At 36.7% G+C, this 27993-nt stretch overlaps 1 protein-coding gene and 1 pseudogene across 2 annotated transcripts; one reads left to right on the top strand and one right to left on the bottom strand.

Annotated features, from left to right (window-relative positions):
* Positions 1-76: 76 nt before the first annotated feature.
* LOC147517019 (Small nuclear ribonucleoprotein family protein) lies at positions 77-7495 on the bottom strand. The gene is made up of 6 exons (XM_086589452.1): positions 7368-7495; positions 7261-7282; positions 7102-7179; positions 2246-2350; positions 2043-2162; positions 77-377 (listed from the first exon to the last, which is right to left on the bottom strand). The coding sequence occupies exons 1-5, from the start codon at positions 7370-7372 to the stop codon at positions 2046-2048; spliced, it is 327 nt and encodes a 108-aa protein (XP_086445578.1). The 5' UTR covers positions 7373-7495; the 3' UTR covers positions 77-377; positions 2043-2045.
* A 46-nt stretch (positions 7496-7541) lies between these two features.
* LOC147517018 (lon protease homolog 2, peroxisomal-like) lies at positions 7542-26679 on the top strand (annotated as a pseudogene). The gene is made up of 13 exons (XR_015211317.1): positions 7542-9029; positions 10013-10414; positions 10538-10789; positions 11552-11952; positions 18555-18607; positions 20446-20575; positions 22100-22313; positions 23080-23232; positions 23279-23428; positions 23765-23959; positions 25216-25461; positions 26287-26388; positions 26540-26679. The product of XR_015211317.1 is annotated as a lon protease homolog 2, peroxisomal-like (transcript).
* The last annotated feature ends 1314 nt before the right edge of the window (positions 26680-27993 follow it).

Below are 27993 nucleotides of genomic sequence, written 5' to 3'. Positions count from 1 at the left end.
TTGTCTAAACTAACTCGTATGCAAATACATTGAAGGATCCGAAGTACTCTGGATCACAAAGAGAATGCTCAAAGAATATAAAACCCACAAGGATAGAAAACTACAGAAGGGTACATATCATTCAACTCAGATCTCATAAACCACCGCTGAGTAATAGCACCACCTCTCATTAAATTTCACACAGGATTAGTAATGGTGGTTCTTAGTTAACTCAACTTACGTCTTAAAGGAGTTCAAAATACACCAGTATCAAGTCAGATCTGATGAACAAAGAAACCACCTAGTAATAGGTATCTCCTCTCATTAAATTTTACAAAAGACTAGTGATGGTCCTCACTTAACTTTCAGCCCGTCCAAAATACACCAGTAACCTGCACCTGTATCAAAGAATTTCCCAATTATAAACATGAAACCACAATTTAACAAATGAACCTATAATGCACAATGGAGAAAAGATTTCTACTAGACAGGCAACATTTCTTCCATTATTTGTAAGAAATTTCTTCATCAACTGTATACCTGTGTTGCATGGGAACGAGTACAAGTATTGAATTTTGATGCCGTGACACAAGTAGAAAGTGTCGGACACGGCAAACTTCAAAAGATCAGATTAGAGAACTAATTTTATAAATTATTTTTATTCATATATCAGTACAAGATTATGAGTTGTTAAAGAGCATTGCCCCATGTTTTTTAACAATTGAAAAAACTATTCATACTAGTTGTTTATGAATATGAACTTATATTAGGACATGGTCCATTATACTGGAAAGGCCTCAAGGCTGAAGTGCTTAAGAATATGAACTCTGATGTACTCAAGTCTAGCTAAATTTTGTTGTAAGTATGAATCTGGTAATAACGTAATTTAATACAGATGTAATTTTCTAATAGAAAGAGTGAAGTCCTTGAGTCCTGCACTCCAGAAAGATCACAAAATGGGGCCCTCCCAAAACTAACTTCCAATGAGATGACAAGTCTGCTGAAGATCTCTCAGAATCTACCTCGCACATTCTTCTCACTAAGTATCTCTCAACTTCTCAAGTCTCTCCCACTATCTCCCTATCACTGTTCTCAATTTCGCTTTATGAAACCACAAACACATATTGTGTCCAGGTGCAAATCTGTGTCGAAACATTTCAACAGCAGACACTCCAAAAGTATTACCGTACTGATGCAACACAGCAGTATACAAATACCAATGGAGCTAAACATGTAATTCTCTAATTATAAGTGGTGGACCTCATGTGTTACGTGTAGGTCCACTAGTGATGCTTACATACTATGCAACAAGAGTCAATATGTTTAAAGCAACTCAAGCTGTCTACTTACTCGAAGATTGTGTTTAAAAGTATAAACCTAATCTAGTGGCAACTCCAACTGTCTCCTATGCTAGAAGATAGCTTGGAGATTTTGGGAAATTGAGGAATACAGTGTACAGTATGAACTATGGAAACTAGGTGTGCCGGCTGCATTTGTAATGTCACGAGGTTTTACAGTATACAAGATCTGAGTATAATGTTTCTTCTTGGAGTTAGCATGACTAAGCTTATACTGAAAAAAATTACAATATCCAAAACATGTGTTTTTAATGTTGATGACAGAATATCCAGTCTGAAATCTAGAAAAAATGGAAACACCACTTTTAGAAAGGTCAACTAATTTGGGATTTGGGCAACAAAGAGGTTACGACCAACACGTAAGAAAACCATTCACATGATGCTTGATTGTATATTGGTACCAAACAAAAAATTTTCATAACAAAAAAAATTATAATTTTAAACAAAATGTAACTCATAGCATGCCCACATGGACATCACAACTCCCAAGCAATCTAAAATAGAAAGTTTAACCATCTTTTTTTTCTGAAATAAATCAATTTGAACTCAGATTGAAAGACAACACAACTAAAAATGCATTAGAAACCCAGTCCGCAAAAGGAAACATGATCATGGTCTTTAACAGAAAATGAAATATCGCCAAGCGGATCCCCAATACACTTTAACAGTCACTACATTGATCGGATTAAAGTCGAATAACCTTACCTCTCACTTTGGGTTCCTAAGAACAATGATAACAGAATCTCCTCGAAGGAACATTTTACTGATGAACCTATCCTTGTTGACTGGCTGAGCCTTTTTCTTGCCTTTTCCGGTCTTTGGTACCTATGGAAAGTGAAAAGTCAGAAACATCTTTACTACAAGGAATACAGAAGAATGACTGTTATTTTTTTCTGACAAAAGCTGACCTCAGTCCACATCTCCCTGACATTTTCGAGAACCATGTTACAGTGTCGGTCAAATGCTCTCACACGGCCTAGAAGCTTCCTATTGTTTCGAACATTGATGAGAACCTACACAATATAAAAAAGTTAGAAACACCCTTCAATCAGGGCAGATCGATACTCATCCATGAAAAAAAAAAATCTGTGAACGGGACAATACCATCCTAAAATAGAACACCCCGGGCCCCAATGGACCCCAACCAAAGAGTGGACGACATACACATGATATGAAAGGCTGACTTTTATATTTTGTCGAAATCATCCCCCACCATGGAGATCAACCATACAATGAATGAGCTCGATCATTCGAATATTTTTAGCAATATCAAAAGATGGGTTCAAGTTTTAGGATTTATCTAACATCTATTATAACAAAACAAAATGGCAAGACAAAGGGTGGTGGGGATCGCATAGGGATCTACGTTAGAAGAAAGACACATGTACGGCAGATATCGTTTTGCCACTTTAAAATGTTTACTTAATAAATTAAATGAATTATTATGTCATAAATGTGGCCATGTGGGTTTGGGCTTCTAAATAACGCATATATAATATAACAGGAGGTTTTGGGAGAGAAGAGTACACGGTTGAAATCGGTTTAAAGCAAGAAGTTGCCATTTCAAAAAAAAAAATCCGTTTAAAGCAAGGTCCAATCAAATTTAATATCAATCTAATGGGGATTTAACGGAACATTTCCATAGAATTTCCAAAATTGGGTTTGGCACCTTCCTAAAATTGTGTTTAATTTCCCCTTAATAGCCTATGTTAACTCACTTTAGCTTCAGTTACCAAAATTAATTAATGGAAACCATTTAGCATCCACTAAAACGGTAGAGTTTTAAAAGACCAATTAGTAGTTGAAGAAATAAGAAATTAGTTAATGCGTTCTCAACTAGGAGTTTTTTTTTGCCCAGCCCAGCAGACATTTATGATAGGTGCTCATAAAAGAAAAACACAACGGTCTCTCCCCAATTTGAATTGAATACTCCTCTCTGGCTCTCTCCCCATTTCACCATTAAGCTACCTTCCTCGCTCTCAAGCAAAATGATTCTTTAATTTTCCCTTCGACTCTTCAATCTCAAAATATGTAGTTCTTGCTGGTAAGAGTACGCAACAACTCAGTAAGAACAAATATCTTTCGAAAAATTTCTATTTACCTCTTTGTAGCTTTATAATTTTGTTTGTTTGCTCTTAAATTAATCCTTGATTCTTCTGATTTAATAGGAATTGTTGCAGCAGTTGGCATTCTTTCCTGGTGGGGTGTCATTGAAAAAGGTTATTGAATCCATAACTCTTTTCCAGTTTTGCAATCATCTATATATTATCTAATTGCATTCTTGTGTCGAAAATGGTAGTTATTGTTTTCAATATATATTTGTGAATTAGTAAGTATCATTGCCGTTAGTTTTCATTTTTTGTCTCTCAATTCTTTCCTACAAATTGATTGGGGCTTTACTCTTTTTACTTAAATTCCGAAGGCTTTGCAAGTTTTTTATGCTTACTGGAATTGTGTTAAATTGTATGTCACAATTCTCACTAACATACCGGCAGATCTCTATAATATATAGGTTTCTTTGTCACAAAATTTTTAATGCATTTTAATATATTGCAATTTAAAATATAAAATTTTCAACAGAGATTGGAGATTTCTAATATGCGTTCCTATTTAATTTGCAGTTTTGCGCTTCTTCTATTTGGGGATTTTCACATTAATAAGTGAAAGTTGGATATCTGTAGCAACATAAACTCAATGGTAAACAAGTTTGGGTTTATTATATATAGTTTTTATTTTTGTGTACTTTGCACATCTCTTGGTAATTTCCTTTTTGTGTTAGATTTTGAGGTTGTTACCTTATCGATTTGGGGTTCTGTGCATCAATTTAACTTATTGAAGGGTGTCATTTCTACATTTGTATTAGACAATGGAAACTTAAGAATGGAATTTCAATATGTAAATTGATCTTTGATGTGTTTTCAATTTTGATGTTACCAAAAACAAATAAACAAATTGATGTTGATCTCTTTTTCAGGAATTCAAATAAAATATAATCTATTTGCTTAGAGCCTCTGGGTGCATCTTAGGGTGACGCAACCTTTAATATAGGTGCCTTTAGAGCTATTGCAATGCAGCAAGGAAGCTTGACTGGTATGAAGTTCGTCTTAATGTTTTAGGTTCACATCTTTCCTTTCTGATTTTTTCCTCTTTCTTCATTGTTATATTTTTCAATTGTAAATCCCTCCGCTATCAGGTAATTTCCCTGTCTCATCTCTCATGCTCTCTAATTTTCCTTCTACTTTCATTGGTTTAATGGCAGAAAATAGGAAGAGTCGATGATTACTCTTAAATGAGTCATTTTGTCAATTGGCGGTACTCTTTTATAATCTATTTAAGAATGGGAATGGGGTAACAGTAGATGATTTGGTGGAACAAAGTTTTTAGCATTGTTGCTGAATAACATTTAATATGGTGTGTTGATTTTATTTATTGCTTTGTGTTTAGAAAGGAAGGAAGAAAATAAAGAAAAGACTTATTGGACCTCTTCTGGCTAATCTTGGAGAGTCAGGTATGTGTTACAGTCATATATATTGATCTTTGTTTCCCATTTTAAGACAACAACAATTGAAAAACCCACCAATAGGAAATGGTTAGACAATCTGACCTTCTGTATTTTCTCCAATTGAAATAGTTATATTCGAATACTCTTCCATGTTTTTGAATACTCGATCTATAAGTTACTGAAGCTTGCATGCAAGGCTAAGATAGCATCAGACGAAGTCTTACAAAAGTCCTACAAGGCTAGAACAAATTTGAACTAAGGTTACACTGGGTTTACCATGACGAAGTCCTACAAAAGTGAAGTAGCAGAATGATAGTTGCTCATTAATAGGCCTCATTCAGTGTGTTCAATGTATATTCCGATACCTTTCGAATAATGTTAAATTAGGAGAATTACATTGCTTCTCTCTAGCCACTCAAAATTTGGCTTGACTACAACTTCTTTGTTGCTTTAAGTGGTGTAGTCATGTAGCCTTTTTACTTGATTTTCTATATGAATTCCGAACCTACTGTTATGAAGTTAACAATTTCGGTATTTTCATTTTGCGCTCAACTTATTCTTTTGATTTTATATGCTTAACATGATAATCTTAATATCCTATGTTTTTATGCTTATTTAACTTTGAACTTTGTTGATAGCAAAATTTTCATTTTGAGGAATCGAGATTTGTGGATAACTGATTTGGGTAATGGTCGCCATTTTATTTCTTGCAATCATTAGTACTCCATTCGGGGGCATTTCCAGGGAGGGTGACGTGTGAAAATTTTATCATATTTTCTTGGTTGCTTAATTTTGTGTTTAAATGGTTGTTGCATAGTCGCGCTTCTTAACCATGTATATGTTTGTATACCTTTTTTAGTAAGTGTCCAGTAACCCACTACTAACACCCACTAAATACTAATTTACTGTTCAATATACATTTTCATACATTTACATCTCATAACTATCTAAGATTGATGTATTGGCTACCATTTGGTGATACTCGCTCGGATGCTTTGTTGTGATTTTAAACTTTAGTCATTGAATGTGTAGGTTCTTTGGTTACATAAATAATAACACAATGATGTGTGGTACCCCTGAATGATGCAATAATATCATTGCTTGGACTTACTTTTGCTTAATGAGACTTAAATATACATCCAACCCTCAAAGTTCTTTCTATAGTTGAATTTTCTGGTGGTAGAAAACAAGCAAAGGGAGATAGTTAATCCACGATATGAAGGAGAGCAAGCAGTAGAGCCTAGATGCCTTGCTCTACTTGCTCTCATTTCATTGGATTCTCTTTACTTTACTTTACAGATTTGGATGGTATATGTCCCAGATTTACTCCAACTAAGCAGTCCTTATTAGAAGCAACAATATTTGCATGGTTAAACCATGTCTAAGCTAACATCATTATATGTTTTTACTGCAGGTTTGAAAAGGGAGTGTAAGTTATTGTTCGAGCTGTTGAAATCATGAAATGTAGGCATAGTCGCTCATGGACTTCATGGAATAATAATAATTTGGTTATGCGAGCTGGTGGTACTAAAGGGAAACCAGTGATTTTCTTATAGCTAGCGCTGTAATTGAAAGTTTGAAGATTCTTTGTAATTCTTTTATCGAGTATTAAAGGAAGGACGTTGTACCTATAATAATTTATTGTGATAATTGGTTTTTGAGAGTTGTAAATGTCTCTTTTATCATATGCATTGTTGTCGTGATCAGCTTGGTTGTGGCAGTTTAGGCAACATTTTTTCTATGGGTTCTCTTACAGTAAAGATCATTTCCCATTCCCAATGGTAAATCATTCTTTCTTTGGTATTACATTATTATTACGAGAGACTATTGTTAAAATTTGATTGGGATTAAAGGTTATTTCTTCTTTTCAATACTGAAGGTTGGGTTGGAATGCGATCTATTGTGCATGGGGTAGATAAGTACCTCCCAGTTCATCATGGATGCGTAGAGACAAACAGCACAACTGATTACTATTAGTGCATCTGTTAATTGTACTTCATTTTTTTCACACATACACAGAGTGAATGCTTATAATGTATATTAGAGAAGGATTTGATTGGTAGAGCTATTTAAAATTTCTGTTACGATCCAAGTTCAAACTAACTGCAAGTTTTTTCTCATTATGGGTTAAGTATTTTACTAATTTAAAATTTCTCAGTGTTAAATTTTGAGATAATAGACCTCCTAAATTCTACTCACTAGCAGGCAGCTCTTAATTGTAAAGTAGCATGCTACATTTGACAATCAAAGCATAAAACGTACCTGGGTGTTATTCTTGACACTCATCATCAACACAGAAAGTGGGCCAGTGTTGAACTCTTCTTCTTCATTCTTTCCAGCCTGTCACAGTTAAATAATTCAACATATCTATCTGGGTAAGTTATTAATAAAGGAGCGATGAGAGAGAGAGAGAGAAATTACAGGTGTGTCCTCTTCCATGCGGCTGGGAAAAACCAAAAAAAAAATTAAACATGAGAATAATAATAGTTAAAAGACAGTCTCTAAATAAGATCTAAAACATTTCATACCTCATCTTCTTCGAGTTAAAGAATTAATAAAAACGAGAGTTAGGGTTTAGGGTCTTCTCTTCTGAGACTTGGACTTATATATTTATAGATTTTAAAGTGGGCTTTTCGTAGCAAGGCCCACGTAGTGTAATTTCAGATCGATAGACCTGCTCAAAAAAACTTTTGCTGATGACAGTCCAACGGTTCTAAATCAATATTTCTAATGAGTTTCGATGTCAGCCCCCAGAATAACTTTAGAGAGTATTATTCTAGGATATAATGCATTTGAGTTTCGTGATCTGAAGTCTCAGTGCCAAACTGGGGAGGCTAAAGCAATTGAATACGATTTTCCTATATAAAAACAACTTTGAAGGCGATATCCCACAAGAAATCGGAAACTGTTCATCATTAGTGCTATTGGATTTGTCTGAGAATCAGTTATTCCTACTGAACTTGGTGAACTAACCAAGATAGAGGTGCTTGAGCTATGGAACAATTCCCTATCAGGTCTCTTGCCAGCCAATCTTGGACGGACACGCCTTTACAGTGGTTAGATGTATCATCAAATTCATTGTCTCATGTTCCCGTGCTTAGAAGGTAGTTCAGTATTAAAAAATCATGAATTTATTACTTATTACAAAACTATGCATGCTTTGTAAACATGTAGTCCCTACTTTTCGTACGCTTCTTTGAGTAATAGGAAAAACTTTGCAGAATTTTATCCCTTTGATTTACTAATGATTCAGCTTATAAAGAGAGAAGTGATGCAGTCTAATTGGATAGGTACAAATATTCTTCCTATAAGAGCTTTATTTCTGCATGCCTCAATGTCATTCATTTTATTTTTTTAGTACATTCGGTTGTATTTTTGGGTTTTCTAGCTTTCCATACTTCGCATTGCGTGGTGTTTGAGAAAATTATATGGGCTGGCAGTGTTTATATTTATGGATTTGAGCAAATGGTTGTTATGATATTGTACTATTAAGTTATATAATTTATTTTAGGGTCTTGAGGGAATCAAAATTTTGGATTAATGATTGTTAAATCTGTGTCCTTGAATATGGTTCCATTAATCATATCTTCTCTACTTTTAACATCAACAATCAATACGCTAGACGGGTGCACATTGATAGCCAAGGAAATCGGATATGGGTTGTGGATTATGAAAATGGGTGATGTATTAACAACTCTGGCCAATGGTAGCACTTGAAGAGTGATTAACTTTTGTTATCCATAATTTTCCAAAAGAAAATATGCAAGTTTTTCTGCTGAAAATCTCTTTATCAGCTTTTTTTTTTTTTTTTTCTTCTTCCTTTTTTTTACCCCTTGTGATTAGCATTTCTTTACAAATTATTTTATGATTGTTCTTATGGACAGCCATGTATAAGATATAGTTTGCTTAGCCAAAATCGTAAATATATATAGTTTATGTACATAGAGAACTGTTTCCTGCTAGCCAGTTTTAGAACCAAAAAGTATAATTCCCACAATGAAGTAGCATCTGCCTAAACTTATGTGTTGATAAAAAAGCTTAAACCCTACAAAACCTTATTTAGCCCTTATTTCCAATCGCTTAATCCAATTTTTCTTTAAGCCAACAGGTTCATCTCTTCTCCAATTTAAAGTTCTTCTTCAGGTATTCTTCTTCAGTAACCTTCTTCAAACGGTATGTGGAGATAACAGGTACCCTCCTCATTCCCATTCCCATAAGAATGAATACTGTGATTTGCATTTCGAACAGGCATGAATACAATATCTATAGGATAACTTCCGTTTTGAGCGTTTTTTGGTGTTTTCATACGAATCCATTTTTGTTCTTTCATTCCAGGTAACCCCCTAGAATTATCAACTAATGGGGGATAGAGGAAGTGAAAACAACCGAAGATTTCACATAGTACTTTTGATTGACAAATAAATCTGATTTATTTCGTACCCCTCTCTCGATGAGAAAATGGGTCACATATATAATTCCTCCACGATTGCATGCCTAAAAGAACAGTAATCAATGTAAATATTACAATCTTATAGTTGTTAAATATTCATCAGAATTCATAGTCAAATGTAACTGAGAGATCGACCCAATTACTTTCGTTACTCCTGTAACAAGAGTTGTCATTCCCTTGAGAGACCACCTTCTTTCTTTGCTAATACTATTTGCATTTGCCATGTTTTAGCCAGGCCTGCAACTTTTTAACTGATATACAAAACATATCAAGTTCACTACTTCCCTTTTGTTAGTGAGTTGTTAATTACTTATTAAAGTTGCTATCCTACATATAGAAATTAAGTAGTGTATGAAGAAAAAAGTTCTATATAATCAGTATTGTTTACTTAATCCATGTTGACAGGTTAATTGATTGTGACCAAAATTAATTGATGGTCTGATTTTCTAATTGTCCAAAATGTCTCCAAAACAATGAGTCCAAAGAATGAGAAAGGTGTCTTATCGTTATTCAAGTAAGGAAATAGTTTGTGTTGTTTTCTCTGTTGGTAAGTAAAGATTTCATTTGTATACTAGCATTTTGATATTTGATGTTAAGAAGCCACAAAATGCTTTGTGTTTGACAAAGACATTCACCTTACCCGTGAGCAATGCATGTTCTTCTTTTGTTTCCCCTATAATTCTTTAGCATATATCAGATTCCAACAATCAATTTTTCTAATAGGTTATAGGTATAACCTAAAAGCAAAAATCTGGAATAATTAGGAAGATTGGTGGCATGCTCGGCTAACCTTTTCAATCATTAACTCTTTGAGCAAAGGCGCCAGGGTGAGCTTGAACCTCTTTGAAACGAGAACAAATGCTCCGAGTTGGTGGTTGATGAACTTTCTCAGCATGTCAGAAGCTCATCTTAATTAATACAATGAGCAGAAATATCACTCGAACCTGACTCCTAGGTCATCCATTGACACCTAAACTCCAAAAATACTTCCTGAGTTCCAGTGAACCTGATGAAGTCGATCGAATTTTCAAGCCACTCGCAATCATAGAGAAATGCTTGAAGTTTGAAGTGGTTCTCTCCATGCAAGAAACTTGGGATCAGTGCAGAACATGGCTACTTCTTGAGGTATTCCTGTTCTTTTTTCTATGTTGAATTAATTTGATGTATTTGTATTGAGGTTTTTCATCTTTCGTGCTATGTTGAAATTTATTCACCTGTATCTTTTGCCGTAATACTTCACGAGGTCAGGCAATGAAGAATGGGAAATGTGTGGTCATGGTAGTGATTTTGGGTGGATACAAATGGCTGAGCCTGTGATGGAATTGGAATTGTATACAAAAGCTACTCATGGTTCTTTGGTATGGCACCATCAGGATGCCGACCCAGGTTTTGGATCAATCAACTCAAGTAAAGGAGATGTTGGACCATCTAGAAAGTGTACTGGCAAATGAACCTGTTACAGTGAAAAGAGGTCAATTCATTGTAGAAGTTAAACCTCAGGTATGCCTTGCATATATTAATTTCAGGTTCATGCGTCCTAGATATTTTTTGATAACCTATTTACACCTTGATAATCTAACACACCCATCAGGCCGTCACATGATTTAAGAAGAAGGATCTGAAATATGGAAATTTACCCCTCGCTCTCAATCGTCGCTCAAAACCTTCTCTTACAAAAGCCTTATGGTTTTAGATATTCAATGACTTATACTGGATGAGCACCAATTGCTAAGTTGAAAGTTACTCCTATAGAGATCTTGATTATCCTTGCATGTGTGAGTTACCGTGTTTTCTTCGTTTTTAGCCATTTTGTTGGTAAGCTAATGTACACTGAGTATTAGGATAATGCAAAAAAAATCTTTTTCATGTAGCAATGTACACTGAGTATTAGTATTATTAAGCATAGGGATCTATTTAAAAACAATCATGTAGCAAGCCTGTCCACAGGAAATTAGAAACATACCCAATACTTATTAGTAGCTGCAAATTGTTTTTGAACAAGGAAGTTTGCGAATCATTGTTTTTTCATTTTGCTTGCGCATTATCGATTTGTCGATATAATCATATGAATTGATGGATGTCTGATATAATCCCACAAATCTTTAAAATAATCTTTGTAGTACAAGTTGTGAGTTGCCTTTTGATTTTTCATTAGGCTTGGAAAACTTAAACATGGAAAAATATGTTGGTAACTATATCATGACAATATCATAATGCTTACTTTTATAAAAAGAAAGGACTCTTAGGTTGTCATTTATGTAGATTATTGCTGGATGGCTAAGAAGGTGATATTTAAGAAATGACTTCCCGAGGAATTTTTCCATGCGAAGGATAGTCAAAAGGCCGCAAGATGTGCAACACCGAAAGAAAGCATAATATTGTGAAAGATATGAGATTGTTCTCCACAGTACTGCGAAGACTCATCTAATCAGGGAAACTATAGTGTGTTCTCCATAAAATGCTTAGAGAAGAGGAGCATGTTAGCAGAATACTATCTCATAGGTAAGCAAGATGTGCAACACCAAAAGAAAGCATAATATTGTGAAAGATATGAGATTGTTCTCCACAGTACTGCGAAGACTCATCTAATCAGGGAAACTACAGTGTGTTCTCCATAAAATGCTTAGAGAAGAGGAGCATGTTAGTAGAATACTATCTCATAGGTAAGCAAGCTATGGTTTTTTCTAAATAATGTTGTGCAAGTAATTTCATAGAGTCAACATAAGCGAATTTTGTGACGTTGATTTAAGCGAGAGATAGAGACCTTGAGGAACTGGAAAACGATTTTGATGTATCTTTGTCGCGGAAGCAAGAACACTAGATACACAATGTATAAAGATACCTAAAACTAGGGTCTAATGAATAAAAACGAATTCTTTTAATTCAATAATAATAATCAAATCTGAAAATCTTAAGGTTTACATCTGCTTATATAGAGAACTAGTTAACAAATCCTAATCATAATAGAACTTGGGAAACTAAAATAGAAGCTAGTCTAATTCTAATTAACTAAGGATTTAAAATAGAAGTAGAATAAAAGATAAACTCTAGTCAGAAGATTATGCATGTCTGTGTGCATGATAATCTATAGATCCTCGCGATCAATCCCCCAACTTGAGAAGAGCTCGCCCCTCGAGATTAAGTCCTTGTATTACGGTAGAAAGTAGGATCCATGAGTTGAAATGTAGCATCGAAATCCAAGAATTTTTACGAGAATGGACGGTCACACTACTTCACCAAATAACGATCATAAGTACCTGGGCCGGCGTCGTAGTAGTAGAAACATCAATGACGGTTTCAATCCGACCAGTAGATGGATGGGAACAACACTATGATCTGGTAGGGAATAGGTGGAATATTATTGCCAACAAAAGGAGTGAGATCCATTTACATTATGAGTCGCGAGAGATGCGATCGGGAGGAGGTCCAATTCATAAGCATTTTCTCCATGACGGGGCGATAATGGGAAATGGGCCAAATCGTTGCATCATTAACTTGTGAGATGAAGGCCGACGTTCTTTTCTCAAATAAACCATCACCAAATCACCAACCTCGAAAGTCACTAAGTGCTTGTGTTTGTCTGCATTAGTCTTGTACATGGCATAAGATTTCTCCAAACGCTTCTTGACATCCTCATGAATAAGGTGAATCAGGGAAGCAAATTCCTCTCTGCAGATGCACAAACGGGAACAAATCGATGGAATAAGAGCAAAATCAAGAACGATAAGAGGAGTTATTCCGGTTACAATCATGAAAGGAGAAAGGCACGTAGAGCGGTTGTGAGTTATTATAAGCAAACTCGCTTGTGTTAGAACAAACTCCCAAGATTTGGGATTATCATCAATCAAACACCTCAATAGGTCACCCAAACTACGATTTACAACCTCGGTCGCCCATCACACGTGGGTGGAAAGTCAGAGAAAATTGGAGCTTACTCTTAAAAAGCTTCCATAATGTTTTCCAAAAATAGCTAGTAAATTTGACATCTCCGCCGAAGTGATAGTCGCGAGGTAAACCATACAAACGAACAATCTCACGGAAGTATAAATGAGCAAACGTGCGGCAAAGATCAGAAGACGAGTCGCGGGGAATGAAATGAGCCATCTTTGAGAAACGATCCACAACCACAAAAATAGAATCCTTTCGGTGTGTAGAAGCGTGGTAAAACCCAACACAAAATCCATGGAGACATCAACAACCCAAGGTTTGTCGGGGAATCGGAAGTGGAGTATACAAACCGGCATTAGTGTGCTTACCTTTCATTTGTCGCGGCACACATAACATCATTTCAATAAATCGGTTAATATCTCTACGCGTAGTAGGCCAAAAGTACTTCTCCCGATAGAGGCAATGGTCTTTATGATCCCAAAGTGACCACTTAACCCCCAAAGATGCATTTCAATCATAATCGATCACGGAGGGAAGAAACGGGAATACAAAGTCTGTGAACCCGAAATATGAAACCATCATGGAGAAAAAATTCACCGGATACACCATGATGTACCAAGCAATTCGGCATGAATAGGACCAAAATAGGCATCCCGAGCATATAAGTCGCGTAACTCATCAAAACCAAACAAAGAGGTGCGAGAGTAACCAAGAGATGCGAACGGCGACTCAAAGCATCAACAACTTCGATTATCCTTTCCAAATTAAACGTAAGTGGAAAGTATATTTCGCAAGAAAGAGTTCCACTTGATATGTCGAAAATAATGCGACATCCTTACGAGTATTAAGATAACGAAGAGCTTCATGGTCGACTTTATGAGGAATTCACGATGAATAAGATAATGATGCCAATGTCGTGCGACTTGGACAACCGCGATAGTACTCCAAGTCATATGTAGAATAATTCAATTTAGCACCAGTAAGTTTCTCACTATAGAAAGCAACCGGCTTGCCATTTTGGCTCAAAACAGCACCAATGCCGTACTTACAAGCATCACATGTTACCTCAAAGAGTTGAGTGAAATCTGGCAAAACTAGAACAGGAGTAGAAGTCATCTTCTTCTTAATCAAGTCAAATGCCTCATTAGCTTCAGGAGTCCATTTGAAGGCTTTATCACACGTCAAAGCAGTTAAAGGAGCCATAATACTGCTGAAATTATGAATGAACCTTCTATAGAAAGAAGCTAAACCATGAAAACTACGAACCTGAGTCACTGTAGAAGGAACAGGCCACTCAATAATAGCCTGGACTTTGGAATCATCAACACGAATACCATCGGCAGAAACCACGAAACCCAAAAATACCACAGAGTCAACCATGAAAGAACATTTCTTGAGTTGTAAATAAAGCTTCTCAAAGACGAAAACACCCAAAAGAATCTCAATATGCTTGATATGTTCGGACTCGGAAAGAAGCGTAAATCAAAATATCATCAAAGTAGACAACACAAAATTTATTCGGATAAGGCTTCAAAACCCGAGTCATAAGGCATGAAGGTAGAAGGAGCATTAGAAAGACCAAAGGGCATGACCAACCACTCATATAAACCGTCTTTTTTGTTTTAAAGGCGGTTTTCCATTCATCTCCAAAGCGCGGATAACGAATGTGATGAAATCCAGATCGCAAATCAAGCTTGGAAAACACCTTAGCACCATGCAATGAATCAAGCATATCCTCAAGGCGTGGAATGGGAAAACGATATTTCACAGTGATTTTGTTAATAGCCCTGCTATCAACACACATCCTCCAACTCCCACCTTTCTTAGGAGTAAGTAAAAGTTGGCGCGACAAAGGGACATACTCTCTAACAAATCCCTTAGCTAATAACTCAGTAACTTGCCTCTGTAACTCGGCGTGTTCAGAAGGAGCCATGCGATAATGTGGTAAGTTAGGGAGGGGAGCTCCAGGAATAAGATCAATAGCATGTTGGATATCTCGTAAAGGGGGCAATCCTCCATTAGTAGGCTCAGTACAAACATCAGAATATGAATCTAGCATTGGTTGTAACACAGGTGGTATAGTAGTAGGGTTTGCAAGAAATGACGCAGTAAGAGCAAGAAACATACCGCAATGATGTCCGTCTGCTAGAAAACCTGGTTTCAGCGGTGGTATCGGAGAAAAGCGGCGAAATGGAGTCGGTGGTGCCAAAACAATTTTTCGCCACTAGAAGTGAAAGTATAAGTGTTCTCCGCCCATTATGAATAACAAGGAGATCATCTTGCCGGGGGCGACCAAGTAACAAGTGGCATCGTCCATGGGTGCAATGAACACCAAACATCATCCTTGTATTTAGGACCAATGGAGAACGAAATTAGACAACGACGAAAGTAACCTTGACGTGGCACCATCCCGTAACCAAGAAATAGTGTAAGGTTCGGGATGTGGCTCATCCTCGAGTTTCAACTTGTCCACCATATCTTTAGAAACAATATTATCACCTGGAACCGTATCAATGATAACATTACATAACATGCCATTCGGAAGTGCGGTGAGTACGGAAGATATTATGACGAAGCCATGACGTAGGATCATGCTTAACAACCGGAGTAATTAAAGAGCGACGAACAATCAATTCGGGGACAAAACGAATCTGCATAAGTTAAAAAGTCATCAATCTCGGTGGCGTCTTCTTCGGATGGTTGAGATTTTCTTCATCCTGTGTTAAACCCACGCGCTTGCGTTTAGGACAGTCACTACGAACATGTCCAATTTCCTTACACTCATAGCATGTGATTGGACCCACTCTGGTAGGAGGAGGTTTGGATGACGAAGGAACATGGGTAGAAGTGGCACTAGCGATGAAATTTGAGCGGGATGGCGAAGCGAGATCTTGACTTTGAGAGCATATTTAATAGCATCGGACATATCATAAACATCTTTGAAAGCTAATGCCTCTCGAAGTGGTTTTCGCAACCCATTCAAATAACGCCCAATTTTTTGATCGACGGATTCAGACAAATCAGCCCGTGTGCACAACAAAAGAAACTCCTCAGTATACCCAGCCACACTTTGAAGCCGTTGTTTCAAGTTTTGGAGGCGCATGAATAAATCCCTTTCATAGTCATGAGGAATAAATTCTTTTTTCAACTCTCGGCGCATCTTATCCCATGTAGTAATCTTATTGTAACCCAATTTAGCACGAGTCAATTGAAGTTCATCCCACCAAACAAGTGCATAGCCCGTTAATTTAGTCGCAACTAATTTAACACACTTAGGATCCTCAAAATTTTTATAATCAAAAACTTTTTCAATCTTATTTAACCAGTCGACAAAAGCATCAGGCTGTAATTTTCCATTAAATTCAGGCACGTCTAATTTAATATCACCCATTTGATTCTTCTCTAAAATGCGCAATAAACGATTAATATCAAAATTACCTGTATTATGGTGCACATTTTGTTGATGCCCACGCCTTTGATTGCGCCTTGGTGGAGAAGGACTAGATGGAGAATCTGAAGGGTCCGGAGGATCAAAAGCTGGTGCTAACCGACGTGGCTGTCGGCGGGGCGAAGGGGGTGGCAAATCAACTGGGTCAGGGGAATGGGGTGCACCCTGGTCAGCAGTAACAACATTCTTGCGGGCAGGCCTAGGATTATGTTGGACTGGAATATAATTTGTAGCCCTGAAAGTATCATGAGGTCTTCCATGGGCCTACACATTAGAAGCCCAAGGAGCATTAGTTTGCCCAGCCCGTGAATTAGGCAAATAGGATCGTCTCTTTGGCCGATCGAAATTCTGCTGGAGAAGATGACCAGGAGTAACAAAAGCATCAATATGCCTTTGACCACGGCCAAGGCCTGACAGATTTCGACGATAGCTTGTGCGATTTGCATCGAGATCTGCATCATAATAAATTTCGGGAGCAAAATCTTTATGCTGAAAAGTTTGATCAACATGGGGAACTCGAATTGTGTGATGGCGTCTGCGATCTTGACTCGGGAAGGCCAAATCAGAACGAGGAAATCGACCCCGATCAGTGGGATTCAAAATCGGACCACTTCCATCAACAATAGGTCGTCCCAATCGCAATTTAATCGAGAAGATGGTGATTTAGTGCTTGAAGCTACAAGCGATTCTTTATCGCTTTCAATGGAAGATGGATGTGGAGAAGTTCTGCGCGAGGGTGCATGACTGCGGCGTCGATTCGATTGAGTATTTTGGGCTGCAACAACTAACTCAACTTCAGAACCAGAGTGGTGGGAATCTTGGGGGTCATCGTCCACCCAAGCTGTCTGTCCACAACGTCAATGGTGTGTTTGGGTTGAAAGTCAGGTACGAGCTTCATCAAAATCTCTTTTATGTCGCGCAAATCAGTCGAATTTGCTTGCAATTCTTTCTCAACACGAACCAATCTTGAATTCACTGCTGGTGGTCGTCCGCGTCCTCTTCGTTGAGTGGCCATGACGAGCAAACCAGGAAAAAACCTAAAAATCTGATACCAATTTGATGTATCTTTGTCGCGGAAGCAAGAACAATAGATACACAATGTATAAAGATACCTAAAACTAGGGTCTAATGAATAAAAACGAATTCTTTTAATTCAATAATAATAATCAAATCTGAAAATCTTAAGGTTTACATCTGCTTATATAGAGAACTAGTTAACAAATCCTAATCATAATAGAACTTGGGAAACTAAAATAGAAGCTAGTCTAATTCTAATTAACTAAAGATTTAAAATAGAAGTAGAATAAAAGATAAACTCTAGCTGTAGCATTATGCATGTGTTGTGCACATGATAATCTATTGCGTCCTCGCATCAGATTTACATTATATTTTCTCAGACTTAGTATTGTGCACAAGTAGAAACCAATTTACCCATCTAATCAAAGTAGAGGACCTACTATTTTGGGTTTTTATAACATTTGTTGGTTTGCATAGTTTTATCTAATCAATGTTATTTAGATGGTGCAGAATTAAATGGGTCCAAATAAACTACCTGCAATAAAATAGAATTTTTGGGTTGTTCTTGATGGTAAGCATATCAGAAACTTCAAAAGCTTGAATGATAAAAAATCTTTATTAAACTAGAAGCCTTGGGCGCTTCAAGATATTTATGGAACAAATTTCTTTATTTGTGTCAATCTACTTCACATTGTTTTATGAGTGCAGGACTTTCTTCTTTTATTAGAAAACGATACGAAAATTGATTTATTCATCCCTAAGTAAACTTATTGCAATTTAAAGGAGTATATTGAGATAGAGCGTCTAATTAGTTCTCCAATCAGGCCTAAATTCAAATTTTATTGGGAGTCCTCGATTGTATGATACAATCCCATAATCCTCATTTATTTGTTATGGGACTTTTTAATGCAGGGCTTTCTTATGGTTTAGTTGATTTGCAACAAGAGAACGTGATTTTTAGTAAGGTCTTTTCCTCTCTAAATCACTCTTTTTTTAGAAACTATGTTTGTTGAGTGTTTGTTGATTTGTTTTTTTTTCCTCTTTAAGCTAATATCATATATTATGAAGTTCCTCTTTGCTTTTGATAAGCACCTGATTGGCTTTTGCACTACTAAAAAAAAGACTTTTTATGGCGGCTACTCTTTTTTTTTCTTGACGGCTTTGGTAGAAGCCGTCAAAGCCGTCATTATTTGTATCTTACCATTCACTTTATGACGCTTAATGTCAAATGTTGACGGTGTAGGTTAGCCGTCATAAATTTCTTGACTCTTTTATAGAAGTGTCAAGGTTTGCCTCTAACAATTGTATACTTACCATTCACTTTATGACGCCTTGTTGTCAACTGTTGACGGTTACGGGTTACCTGTCATAAATTTCTTGACTCTTTTTACATGAGTGTATATAGGCTCTGAAATTTGCGAAGGCGAGTTCTTCTACTTCCAGTAAACCTGCTGATATCCACCTTGTTGTCCAGTACGCCCTAAGATCCCACATACCAATGGTACAAACTAGAAAGAAGATCATGGTATCCTCATGAAACATTGAGAAGGCCTTCTTCGTAAATCATCTACCTGCCTAAACCATCTCCTCCTTCACGCATCCGAGAAAAAAGGTGCCTTTTTTCCTTCATATTTGTTTTTTCCTAATCTCTTATATATTTTTATCTCTTTTGTGTGTTAAATTCCATCGTTTATAATCTTCTGACCAACTAATATATGATAACACCTTCAACGAGAACAAATAAAAATTCAAAGTTCCTTATTTTAAATTCATCGGTTTGTTTTCCAGAAGAAAGAGTGAGCGATCTTAGGAAAGTTTCTTAACATATAGAAGTTTTATAGCCTTATCAATCAGTATCACCATTGCTTCTCCCTTCTCATGCCCCAGTTTAAAACATATCTAGTTACTTCAATTTGCACCGAACATTGTGGTGAAACCTACTCGCGGAAGCGGGAAGTAAGATGAACACCAATTAAAATTAACATAAGACTAAACTCGAAGTTAAAGAATAACACTCAACAAACATAATTAAACAACTCAATTGAAATAAATCAACCCTAGAATCATATCAATAGGGGATAAATGGGAATTCAACCCTCGAACACTCAAGTTTGTACTCACATCAACACTAATGAATTCTATGGCTTAAGGCCCTATTTATACCAATGGTTTCCAAATCCAAATAAGAATATAACTCTAACTGGCAACTAGAAGAACCTCCTAAAACTAATAGAACTTCTAAAAACAATTGAACAAACCAAAACCTAGAATTACTAAAAATAGTAAACACGAATTACTACAAATAGCATGTCCGTGAGTTACTATAAATAGCCAATAAGGAAACTAGGAAGAACCTCCTAAAACTAATAGAACTTCTAAAAACAATTGAACAAACCAAAACCTAGAATTACTAAAAATAGTAAACACGAATTACTACAAATAGCATGTCCGTGAGTTACTATAAATAGCAACTGCTATTTACATCACATTGATTTTCAGTTTATACTATGTAGATGTGAGGAGCTGTAAAAAGATCTTAAAAATGGTATTCTTAAACTTCTATTATTGTTAAACCTCAACCTTGATTGTAATCCTTAAAACGTTTGACATATAAGATGTCTGTTAGAGTTCTAAGAGGACATCTCCTGAGGGGATTTAAGAACTGTGGGTGGTCCATTGGGGGTTCGGGGGCAGCGGCCCCGTCCCAAATATTTTAGGAATATAGTGATCTTCTTGTGCCATTCTGACTTTTGACTAGGTTTCATTAGGATAAACATAACATATTTTCATGTTTGAATTGTAGCGAGTAGCAGTGAACAATCCAGTCATGCTGCTTGATGAGATTGACAAGACTGCTTCTGATGTGCGTGGAGATCCTGCTTCAGCACTTTTGGAAGTCCTTGATCCTGAGCAGAACAAACATTTAATGATCAGTATCCATTCCCCCCCACAGTTTATTCCAGATCCCATGGTTGTGTTTTTCAAAATTGTGTATATGGACAGAAATTTAGAAAATGAACACACAAAGACACACACACACACAAACAAACAAACATAGATGACCAACAAACAAAGATGCATGTACACTTATACACACAGGTATTACCTTAAAATTTTCTGCTATTTGTTTGGTTTTCTCTGTTTGGTTAGTGCAATTATCTAACACAAGAACTTCCACATAAAATGGAGTTCTGGTGGTTGGTAATTGACTTAATTAAAATCTCAATGTTTTGGGAGCAATGCAGGGAACTTATTCCTTGACTGAAACTGTCCAATATGATTATCCAAGATTTATGTTACCATTAAGCAATTCACACAACCTTTACACACATCGTTTTTGGTGGCCCCATCCTCCTAAACTGTTCATCCGTGTCTCCTATTGGACATTGCTTACATGATTAAACCATTTTGATGTATTAATATTATTGGCATCTCAATCAACTCACTTTTAGTTTCTCACCAATTTAGTTAAAGATCCATGTGTTCATTCATATTATATCCTTCAGTCCTATGGTCCTACCACCCATCCTACCATCTTTATCTCGGCCATAATATATTGATGTTTTTCTGAGTTGTTGGGTATTCTAGCAATAGTATAGTATTACACTTCAGTTTTGTGTAACTTATTTAGTTTGATTAGACAATCTCAGTTAAATAGTATTCTACCAAAACACCTTCACTTCAATTATTGCCGCCCAGCACTAATATATTGGCCTATTGATAACATCCTCTTCAATTCATGACCATTCTTACGTCTAGTACAACCAAAAGTGGTTTTGCACTGAATATCAAATCTAAATCCCAGTTTTTCTGGTTGCAACTTAAATAAATGATATAATGCTCAGTCGTGTCCTATGATGTGCAAATTTGTTGTTCTTGCAAGCTTGATTGTGTTGGAACTTGGAAGGCTAAACTATCCAATTTCATTTTTGTTTAGCACAGTGTTAGATCATTTGATCACAACCTTTTTGGAAAAATATTATTATTTGGATGAGGTATTACACTCACATTAATGCGGTGTTAGATTATTTTTCTTTGGGCTCACATGAATATGAGGTTACAAATCGTACATATGAGATTATACTTAGTTATGTCTTATGATGTGAAAGTATGTTGCTCTTGCGAACTTGATTGTTTTAGATGGCTATACTATGAAATTCATTTATCTAACGTGGTGTTAGATAATTTGATCATAACCTTTAGTGTAATATTTGAATGAGTTGTATTAACATTTGGATGAGGTATTAAACTGACAGAAACATTTACATAAAGGTCTAGTTCTTCTTATAGATTTTGGTGGATGTTCTGATGTTAATGTGGCGTGCATTCTTTTACTAGGCTAATTTGGTTGATTCTCTGCTTTTAGTAATATGAGAAACCTGTTGGTGAGCATGCATTAGACTACTCTAATTGAGCATATGCAACATAAACTGGATGCCTTGACTAAAGACCACCAGCTATTTGAATGTTCCATTCGACCTTTCAAAGGTGATTTTTGTTGCGACTGCAAACAGGATCCAGCCTATTCCTCCACCACTTTTAGATCGTATGGAGGTCATTGAGCTACTTGGATATACACCCGAAGAAAAGTTAAAAATAGCCATGAAGCATCTTATTCCAAGAGTTCTAGATCAACATGGACTGAGCTCTAATAATCTTGAGATTCCTGAGGTATATTACTAAATTTTTGACATTTTCAACTGATAGATTGGTTCTTTGAGTCTTGCAATACATTAATGTCAAGAAGCAATAATACAAGAGCACATTGTTTTCATCTTTGTGCCAAAGCCAATCATACTTGATAGATTGGTTATGGAGGCAGAGGAGGTGATCGGGGAAAATGATCTACGGTTGTTGATTATAATTCGAAATTGTATGCTGAACCAAACCTCATCAGACCGCTAGACTTCTTGGTGATAACTTGATGTGGTTCGTATTTTGGATGAGGAAAGAGGTCCTTTGGAGGATGGCAGGAGGTTTGGGAAGCCATAATTTTTTTTTGGAAAGTGATAGATGCTTGTGTCCTGATGGTTTTCTTTTACGCGTGGTGTTACTTGATCCTAACACTTGGACAAACATACTTGGGTGACATGGTAAATGGCTCCTTTGGGCTAAAATACAATAGCCTGCTATGATACCACATTGAACTTTTGGGGCACCCAACTCAAACCAATTGGCTATGAATGGAGAGGCCTGGGAACTTCCATACTATTCTGCAATGCTTTAAGCATCCCATATGGGACTATACTAAACATCTCAGCATGCATCTTTGTTGAATTATTACTCAAACTTTGCACCTTCACGTCATGCGAATGTCAGTTATTTGTACTATGTTTTTTTCTTGTGGCGTAATTTGGTTTAGAAAAACATATTCTGTGACTAAGAGACAATGTATATCACTTGATCTTACAGTATGTGATGGCTTTGGTTGTTGTAGGGCACAGTGAAACTTCTAATTCAAAGATATACTAGAGAAGCTGGTGTGAGAAACTTGGAGAGGAACTTAGCGGCCTTGGCTTGTGCAGCAGCGGTTAGAGTTGCTGAACAAGAAAGTACAATTTCGGTCAGCAAGGATGTGCAAGAAAGTACAATTTTGGTCAGCAAGGTGGCAAGAAAGTACAATCTCGGGCAGGAACTTACCGCTGCTGGACACCAGACTTGCCAAAGGGGATGAAGTAGAAATGGAAGTTCTTCCAATGGGCGTAAACAATCATGAGATATCAAATGCTTTCAGGAGTACCTCGGCTTTGGTTGTGGATGAGGCTATGCTTGAGAAAGTATTGGGGGTAATTTATTTCTTCTTGTTTACAGCAATCTGTACTTTTCTATACTTTTGCTTGAAGCATTGTTCTTGGAGGGAATATGAGTATTTAGTTGTGGCTTAGCTGTACATGTAGGTGGCTAATTTGTGAAAAATACAATCTCAACAATTAAGCTTGTCCAAGTGTTGGTATGTTACTGTTAAGGCCCCTGCCCTAATTATACCCCAATGCACCTAATCTCACTCCAAATTACACCCCATTAATTGCTCCTTGTCTGTCTTGCCACCTTTCCGTGCCCATTTCTGATTTTATCTTTTATTTACTCGGTTAAGCGTTCTCATTTGTTATACTGGAATGCAGCCTCCCAAGTATGATGACAAAGAGACTGCAGAACGAGTTACGACTCCAGGAGTATCAGTTGGGCTTGTGTGGACTACCTTCAGAGGAGAGGTTCAGTTTGTTGAGGCCACGTCAACAATCGGAAAGGGTGATTTGCATCTCACTGGTCAACTTGGCGATGTTATCAAAGAATCAGCCCAAATAGCACTAACTTGGGTATTCTTTTATCGCTCCACTGATAATGTTTTGATTCGGCTCATGTGCTCACAACATTGACAATCTATTTTTGCATCTGCTTGTTGTGAAAAATAGTACCTACTAGTTCTGCAGCTTTCTTGTTTATTAAATCTTTCTTTGTGTACCAATAACACGCAAAATGTACAACGCTTTCTTGAATCCTTCTTAGCATCTTCCAAGGGGGTTTTGTCTTGTGTCTTGAGGGCTTCACACCTATGTGATAGGCTTTTGCCTGCTTCACAGCTAAATCTTTCTCGTGCAAAACTTGGCACGCGTGCACAACTACAGAGGGTGATAGATGTATCTCTCTCTGGGGTTAGTATCTCATTTTACTTTCCATTTGTATAAATAAGAACATCTAGCTTTTAGAAGTTATGGTTGTTCAACTTTTAACTTATTGAAGGAAATCGAAGAGTTTTAACGACATACCTTCACCACCCTATTTTTCTGGAGTTCAACTTTTAATTAAAAAGATGAGAGGATTCAACTTTTTAATTCATGGAGTTGAGACTTGAGAGACATTTGATTTCTTACTTCTCATTCAAATCTAAATAAAAACTAAAGTAAAACTTTCTGTTCTTTAAGAAGACCCAAACTCGACCTTAACAAAAATTTGATTGATGAAAGGTGGAAATGTTTTATTGTTTATTTGCACATGATGGACCAATTCCATGAATGCCATTTGTCAACACCTAGCAGACTAGCACCAGTTTTCGAAAGTCTGTAATACTACCAAGATAGTTTCCAGCTGCCCAAGTATACGTGTATATTTTGTGGTTTTACTCTTTCAGAAGCCTTTAATGAAGTCATGCATCATTGTATCAAATTTTATTACCTCAGAATGTCATGTTTTACCATATATCATACTCTTTTATATCCTCAAACTTGCATGAAATGCTCCTTATGGGTATGGCTGTGTCTTGTCTGTGCAAGAACATGTCCATATGCGCATGTAGACGTGTATGCCTATGACACAACTGTGCCTACTCTTTGCATACAAACATACAAAATTCTGGTGAAGAATGAATATACTACACGTAATTGGACCCAAAAGTAGATATTTTGAGTAATTGATATAGAAGCATACACCACAAGTTTTGTGGCTTTACAGTATGACTATACTCGAACTTCCTTTGTTTGTTCTTTAATTTTTGAAGCAACTGGTATGCACTTTCATTTTCATGTATAGCCTGAGATAACTTATTTTAAGTAAAAGGTTTCTCTAATTTTGTTAGGTAAGAGCTAGGGCAGCAGATCTTCAATTAGCAGCTGCTGGACAACTAAACCTGATGGAGGGCCGTGATGTTCACATACATTTTCCTGCAGGGGCTGTACCAAAAGATGGACCCTCAGCATGTGTGACCTTGGTAACATCTTTGGTTTCACTATTCAGTCAGAGAAAAGTAAGAGCAGACACAGCAATGACTGGAGAAATGACTCTAAGGGGTCTCGTATTACCTGTTAGAGGTATCAAGGATAAGGTGTGTTCTGTTCGCATGTTTCTATTTACCTAAGCAACACAATACTTCTTTGGGATTCTGATATGAATGATTCACGTTCATCAATAAAAATGTTGTTTCGTGAATCCTTCAGTTGTGTGTAAGTTTGAAATCTCTCCTATCAAAGTATGCTGAACAAGCTGAGCGACCTTTCCAATTTCTGTATTCTGCGAAATTCCTTTTTAGTGGTGATCCAATGAGGTACCCCTTGTATAGTATTTGATAGGCGGAGTATGCAGCACAGTTCTGATTTCTCTGAGTTTGTTTGGGAATTTGACAGTCCTTGGAAAAAAACTATTCAGAAAGTCATTCATTATCATTAAAAAATGCTTCGTACTTCTCTTAATGAGTATTCAATTAGGACAAAGAGCACCTTATTGGATCAATAAGCTACCATACATAGGATGGTGAAAAAGAGAAAATGTTGTAAAGAAATTGCACTCTGTGACAGTAGTGCTGGACTACAACTTCAAGATACATCGTTGAGTCTCGATTTCAAAAACTTCGCGCTATAAACATTTGTTATTTTGCCTTATACCTGTGGAACATTTAGTTTGTCGCCATTTCCACCCTCTAGTTGAATATGCTGTTAAAGGAGCAAACTAAGCTTCTTTTATATAGCTTTTTGAATTCAGCGATTTATAAAGAATATGGGAAGTAATTAGTATCAATAATGTCAAAAAACTGTCTCGCAGGCCTTAATGGTAAGAGATAGGAACTGTATAAAATGGACTTGGATGCATATGGTATTTATGCGCACTTTGACTCTTATTGGAGAAAATGTTTACTATTTGTATGAATATGCAGATATTGGCTGCTCATCGTTATGGTATCAAAAGAGTTATCCTGCTCGAGAGGAATGTGAAAGACTTAGTTGAAGTACCATCACACGTTCTTGCCAGCCTGGAGGTATTTTCCTTTTTGTTTAGTGTTTTTTGACATTTTCTAATACTTATATCCATGAAATCTTGCAAACGACAGGGAGATATAGATGTTAGTTAGGGTGCATGTGTGCATCCATCATTGGGTTTTCTCATAAGTCATATCCTTTTCCTAACAGATACTGCTTGCAAAAAGGATGGAAGATGTGTTGGAGGAGGCATTTGAAGGTGGATGCCCTTGGAGATTGCATGCAAAGTTATGACATAAAACCTATGTTGTACTAGACTAACATACTTCAGAAGGCAATGAAACCGGTACTCTCATTCCAGGCGGCATCATCTTATAGAGCTTAAATCATTCAAAGTGCTCTCTATTGATCACCTCTAAAGCACGGACGCACATAGTAAAGGGCTGTGTCCGCGTCGCGTCGGACACGCGTCGGACGCGGACGCGGGGACGGACGCGGCTCGGACGCGTGTCCGACGCGGTCAATACGGTCAAGACGCAGTCAATGACATTGGACGCAAGTCAAGACGCGTTTGGGACGCAGTCAAACCAAGGTCAAGACGCGGGTCAAACTCAAAATTCAAAACATTTTGAAAACAAATAAAAAAAAAAAAAAAAAGGAAAAAGCCCAGTAGCCACAAAGGAAAAGTTGTTAGTAACAACTTTACCAGACTGATTTGTACTGTAGCTACTAGGAATAGTGAGAGGTGCACGGTTTGATAGTAGTACCTTGTAGGTTCGGGACCAATACTTCTTCCCCTTCTTTATAACATCCACTGAGAACAAGAGGACCACACAACTTTGCAGTGCCCCTTCCATTGGGCAGAGGGATTTGCATGGAGCAAGTTGAAGTTAATAGCTGACACTGCAAGATCTCTATTAAATTCGTGCTTCTTTTTGCTCATTAGCAAGAGCATCAACTGTCCTTCATGATTGCCTCCTAATTAACACATTAATATGTTTGTTTAACTTTGTGGATGTTTATTTTGACTTTTGAGTAATCATGAATTTTATAATACATATAAATTAGTTTATAAATTGTAATGTTCAATTATTAAAATAAAAATAAAAATTACATATATTATTTAATTCCTGCGTCCAGTTTGCGTCCGCGTCCTATTTTTTTGAGTTACAGCCGAGTCGCCGTGTCCGCGTCCGTGTCCATGCAACATTGTTGATCACAATGTGGGAAATAATTTATTAATTGGATCCAGATAGTCAGAAACAACCCGGTGATCCAGTCTTGAATGAGTATAGATGGTATGTGTATTTTTTTCCATTGTATTATTTGTAAGGTTGGGTGGCACTGGCTTCCTTATAATCCCAGCCATAATGTAATTATGTATATCCAGTGTATCTATTCCATCAATTAAATTCTTATGTTGTGCCATAATAGATACTGATGCCCTAATGGTATTTTCAGTCATACCAATGAAGGGATTACAAGATTTTCAGAAACTAATAAAAAACTCTTCCAAATATTTTTGCTTGCAATTCAGACAAACTGCAACAATTTGAAACTTTTGTAACTTGTTTCTGCTCTCTTGCCCGCAACTCATTCAGTTTTGCATTTGTTTCCGACAGTTTTTGCATTGTATATATTCTGTGGTACCTGTTTGTTATACG

Source organism: Coptis chinensis, chromosome 2, assembly GCF_015680905.1.
Source record: "Coptis chinensis isolate HL-2020 chromosome 2, ASM1568090v1, whole genome shotgun sequence".
Taxonomy (NCBI): Eukaryota; Viridiplantae; Streptophyta; class Magnoliopsida; order Ranunculales; family Ranunculaceae; genus Coptis; species Coptis chinensis.
This window is presented reverse-complemented; position numbering and strand designations above follow the sequence as displayed.

Bases quoted from the DNA above. Each gene is read 5' to 3' on its own strand.
- LOC147517019 (XM_086589452.1), bottom strand. The intron at 2,351-7,101 runs GTACGTTTTATG...TATATTGTGTAG, and splicing joins GTGTCAAGAATAACACCCAG to GTTCTCATCAATGTTCGAAA. The intron at 2,163-2,245 runs GTCAGCTTTTGT...CACTTTCCATAG, and splicing joins TCAGGGAGATGTGGACTGAG to GTACCAAAGACCGGAAAAGG.